Raw genomic sequence first — 4,856 nt, forward strand, 5'->3', positions numbered from 1 at the left:
GGTTTTGACGACAATAGGCTTGGTGGGCTGGGGTTTTTTTTTCCCCCGGAAGCAGGTGACAGAGTTGAAAGGAGGCGCGAGGAGGGGTCAGGGGGGGGGGGGCCGCGTCAAGGAGAGAGGGTGTGCGTGTGCGTGTGCGTGTGCGTGTGCGTGTGCGTGTGCGTGTACGTGTGCGTGTGGTACGGAGAACTTGTGTGCATACCTTTGGCGTCGAGAGGTTCACACCGGCCAGCTGACTGGCGACCTCAGCCCCGAAGACCTCCTCGTCGGGAAGGCCGATCTTGCTGGTGTCCAAGAATTGCGGCTGGGCAACCTCCTCAATCGAGTGGGCCCCGACGCAGCAGCCTGTCAGCTCAAGGAACTCGTCAAAAGAAAGGACCTTGGTGCTCGGGCAGCAGGACCAACTCTTGAGGCCCTCGTGGAAAACCGGCATCCCGGGGTGGAAAGTACACGCGTCGTTGGGATTGCTGGCCGGATCATACTTCTGTCCGCAGCCGCGACGCTTGCACAGAAGGAGGGTCATGATGTTGCGGGGGGGGGGGAGGGGAGCAAATGCGGCAAGGAGGAGGGGGAGAGGAAGGTGTGGGTGTAAATGCAGGGAGCCTGGTGAGTCAGGGCCAAGGGGCTCCCACTCCGACTACCGCCATCTGAAAGATCCCTCCCTTACTTCGCGATGGGGGGGGGGGGGGAGCGAAGGAGCGGACTCCCCGGTCCTAGCCCCTTGAGACTGGAACGCAAGCTGACACACACCCGCCTGGCACAGCCGTCCGGCCAAACGCCACTCAACCACCGGTAATCCGGTTGCAAGCTGGCGGCCGAGGGACGGGCGGAAAGGGGGAGAAAGCGGCGTGATCGTTGGGATCTTAGAATTCCTCGGGAAGGGCGCAGACCGCGCCAGAAAACCGAGTGCTAACTGGCCGGCGCGTGCCGGCCCCGGAGGAGGGCCGAGGGGGCGGGGGGGGGGAATTTTCTAGAGCGCATCGATTTTCGCCAGCAGGAACACTGTTCAAGGGCGCTCCGTCATCGTATGTCAAAAATAAACACCCGGAAAGGAGAGGCCCTGGAGAGGATCCTGCCCCCGCCGGGGAGGAGGGGGGGGGGTGGCAGTTCGAGGAGGTGGAGAGTGCTGATTGGTTAAGGAGCAGAAAAATCCCGCTTTGCCCCCGGGTGTCTACAGCCGTCCGGAGGCCGGACCACACCCACCAACACAGTCCCCTTTCAACCGCTGATCGACCCCATTCGGTCTGTCCACCCCCCCCCCACACACACACACACACCGGCCCGAAGACCAGAGGACACCCGGGCGATCACCCCCGGCAACTGGGGCAGGGACAACCAGAGGGAGGGGGGGAGCGGGAAGGGGCCAGTCTCCGGGGCCATTTTTCAGTTCTTTCCCCCCCGGCCCCTGGCTGAGTTACAATCCAGAGGTTAGCCACCCAACTTCATCCCCCTCCCCCTCTCCCCTCCTCTCCCTTCCGCCTCCTGCCCTTCATCCCCCCTGCCGCGGTCTCCTCTGAGCCGTAGATTCCTTTCCCCTCCCCCCTCCTCTTCCCTCCTCCCCCCCCCCCCGCTGCACGCTTCCAATTTCCCGGTGGCGGGAGATCTACGCTCCTCCCACACCGCCCGACATGCACAACGCGCCACCCACCCTCTCCATAAGGCGCTCGGGCCTGTCGGCTCTCAAGCAGCTCTCTGCCTTGGTAGTTTTGCTGCTGATGCTTTCGACGGCCGGCCCGGCGGGCGCCTCCGAGAAGAGTACGCACTCGACCACCGGTCCCCATGCTCCCCCTTGCCACGTCAACTTTGCCACGACTTGCTGACCAAAATCAGCTCCCGTTGAGGCGGCCACGGCCGCCCTACGCAGTGGCGACAGCAAGGGCGCATTGGCCATCCTAACGGGTCAACTCAAGGAAACTCCGACTGACTGGAACCTGTACTACAACCGTGGTATGGTTCATGAAATCACGGGCGGCCCGTGGGCCGCCCTCGCCGACTATCAGGAGGCCCTTGGGCACCTTGATGGCGCCGTTCGGGCTGGCGTCGCTTCGGCCGACTCGCTGGCTCGGCTGCAGGGGACCTTCTGTCGGACGGCCCTGAAACTGGGCTTGGGCGTGGGTCTGTCCGAGACTCCGAAGGACCGCGAGTCTCGAGTGACCGAAACTTGCACCTCGGCCGGGGCAGCGGACCCGAAGCTCCGCGATGCGTTTGCCGCGCAGCGGGCCACCGTGACCCGGGTGAATGCTGCGCTGGCCTCCCGGCGGGCTTCGGCCCCGGAGCTCCTCCGCCTGCTGGGCGATGCGGTCATGGCGAGCCCCTTCTCACGGCAGCTTCTGGAGCTGCGTGTCAATGTGGCCAAGAGCGCCGGCGATCGTGCCCAACACTCAAGCGACATCAAGTGCGTTTCCGCGCCGCGCACGCCCATATCGCCTGGAGGAAAAGGTTTTTCCTCTTTGTTCTGCTTTTTTTTCTCCGGCTGATCCTCTCCCTCCGCCCTCGCCTCCCCCGGTGGTGGCCTACATGGATGCATGTATTGACTTTCCCTCCGTAGCCGGTTGATCGAGCTGTTCCCAAGCGACCTGAAGTACCTGGTGATCAAGACCGAGCTCCTGCTGGCAGATGGCGACCTGGCCAATGCCTCAATGTACGTACAGGCCGATCTACCTCCCCCTGTGCGCCCCCCCTTGCCAAGCGCTGACATCCCCCATGGAGAATAGTCTTCTGCAGCGCTGCCTCCGCAGTGATCCCGAAAATAAGCCCTGCCTTGATATCCACAAGGTGCGCACCCTTCTTCCTTCTCTTCCTTCTCCTCCTTCTCTTCCTTCTCTTCCTTCTCTTCCTTCTCTTCCTTCTCTTCCTTCTCTTCCTTCTCTTCCTTCTCTTCCTTCTCTCTTTCCCCGTCTCCCGAACTGTGTCCTGCACCTGCCTGTTGACTCATGTCTCTTCTCATTCGTTTGCCCCCCCGCCCCCATTGCTCCAAGGTTGTCCGGAATTTTGACCGGCTGCACAAGAGTCTGGAGAAGCAACTTTCCGAGAAGAAGTTCACGACCGTGGTTGAACGTGCGCAAGCCGCGCGCGGGACCCTTCCCGCCAGCATCAAGCCGCGCCAAGAGTACCGCCTGGCCGGGCTTGCCTGTCGGGCGATGAGTGAAGCCGTGCAGGCTCACTCGGCGGCCAATTCCGCCTCGGCGGCTCCCTTTACCGCGGAGAAGGCGGCCGCGACATGCGCCGAGGCCATCGCCCTGATGGAGAAGTCCGTTCCCATGGTCCCGATGCAGGGAATGCATCCGCATGCGCCGCCGGAGATGGCCCCGGAGGCGCCGGACAACCGCACCATGCTTTCCATGCTGCTGGCTGCCCGGGCGGAGGTGCTCATGCTGGCATCGGCCGATGCCAGTCTCGAAGCTGCGCAGGCCGATTTCACTCGAGCTGCCAGCCTCGAGTCGGATGCCAGCCGCCGGGCCCGATACAAGAACGGCGCCCTGCGCGCGGCGAATGCCATCAAGACGCGCAATAATGTTGACTACTACAAGGTTCTTGGCGTGCCGCGCAATGCCAACAAGGCGGCCATCAAGAAGGGTGCGTGGCTCTGTCTCGGCGCCATCGAGCAGTGGATTCTCCTTCCTTCTCTCCCTCTCTCCCCTTATCTCTTGAGCAGGCTTTGTTTGTCTGTTTGTTTGTTTGGGATTTTTTGGGCTCGAATCGCACACACACATACATACATACACACTATGCTGTCCCCATAGCCAAAGCCCATGTGCTAACATCCCACACCCCGCATGCGCGCCTGTGCCACACTACACCCACACCCATGTACACAGCCTACCGCAAGCTGGTCCTCGAGTGGCATCCAGATAAGTATGAGGGAAATGACCGCGAGGAGGCAGAGCGTAAGATGGCTCAGATCAACCTGGCCAACGAGGTCTTGAATGATGATGGTACGCGCGAGGAGAGAGTTATCCTGGCCCCGTGTGTGGCCTTTGACCGAGCCATGGGGATTTCGCCCTGGCCCGGATGGCGCGCGCGCGCGCGCCGCCGCCGCCGCCGCCCCATACGTGTTTGCTAACATGCCCGCTGCTCTCCACCCGACTGCGCCCGCCACCACCACCCCCGCCCCCCTGTGGTCCCCCTCCCCTTCCAGAGAAGCGCAAGCTCTTCGACAGCGGCATCGATCCCAACAACCCGGAGAGCCAGCAGCAACAGCAGCACCATCACCATCACCCCTTCCACCATCCCTTCGGCGGTGGTGGCGGTTTCCGCCACAATTTCCACCACACCCACTTCGGACATGGTGGCGGTGGCGGCGGTGGTCACCGGCAGCAGCAATTCAACTTTGGCTTTGGCTTCTAGGCAGGAGAAAAAGTACAACACGATCAGCCAGAAGCATTTCCAGAGCAGCCGAGGATGCTGGGGGGGGGGGGGGGGGGCAAGAGTGACTCTACGCGCGGCGCGGAAGAGAAAGCATGCCCCGCCCCCCTCCCCCTCGGCTTGGTGGCTGGCCAGTTCCGGAATCTTCAGAAATATACACTAGTACATGTGACATGGACGCGTGACTTCCCGAAGCCCGGCTGTATTTCGCCCCCGGTCCGATCAACGAGCGAACGGCCAGGCCGGGGGAGCTGTTGCCGGTGGTGGCGGCGGCGACGGCGACGGCGACGGCGACGGCAAACACAAGGGGGCTGGACTTTTTCACCTGAAATCACAGTCGACCCTGTGCGTCCGGCGGGAGTTTCCGGCGTCGTCGCCGACCCAATGCGCTGTCCTCCTCCCCATTCCGGGGGGGGGCGTGTCTTGCCTAAATGGGGCAGCGAAAAGCAGGGACCGCAGTGTTCCAGGGACGCCCTCCCCCCCCCCCCCCC

The 4,856-nt window shown here is 62.9% G+C and overlaps 2 protein-coding genes across 2 annotated transcripts in view; one reads left to right on the forward strand and one right to left on the reverse strand.

Moving 5' to 3' along the window:
- Positions 1-531, reverse strand: part of H696_01073 (hypothetical protein) — a 1,614-nt gene extending 1,083 nt beyond the window's left edge. The window contains exon 1 of the mRNA XM_009494957.1: positions 203-531. Coding sequence (XP_009493232.1) covers positions 203-523 — 321 coding nt within the window. The 5' untranslated portion in view covers positions 524-531. The remainder of the gene's footprint in view (positions 1-202) is intronic.
- A 1,001-nt stretch (positions 532-1,532) lies between these two features.
- Positions 1,533-4,429, forward strand: H696_01074 (hypothetical protein). Its single transcript, XM_009494958.1, has 7 exons — positions 1,533-1,755; positions 1,831-2,395; positions 2,549-2,641; positions 2,715-2,775; positions 2,979-3,576; positions 3,819-3,935; positions 4,139-4,429. Exons 1-7 carry the CDS (start codon positions 1,629-1,631, stop codon positions 4,345-4,347), a joined length of 1,770 nt encoding a protein of 589 aa, XP_009493233.1. The 5' UTR covers positions 1,533-1,628; the 3' UTR covers positions 4,348-4,429.
- Positions 4,430-4,856: the final 427 nt, after the last annotated feature.

This window comes from Fonticula alba (genome assembly GCF_000388065.1).
Source record: "Fonticula alba strain ATCC 38817 unplaced genomic scaffold supercont2.2, whole genome shotgun sequence".
Taxonomy (NCBI): domain Eukaryota; order Rotosphaerida; family Fonticulaceae; genus Fonticula; species Fonticula alba.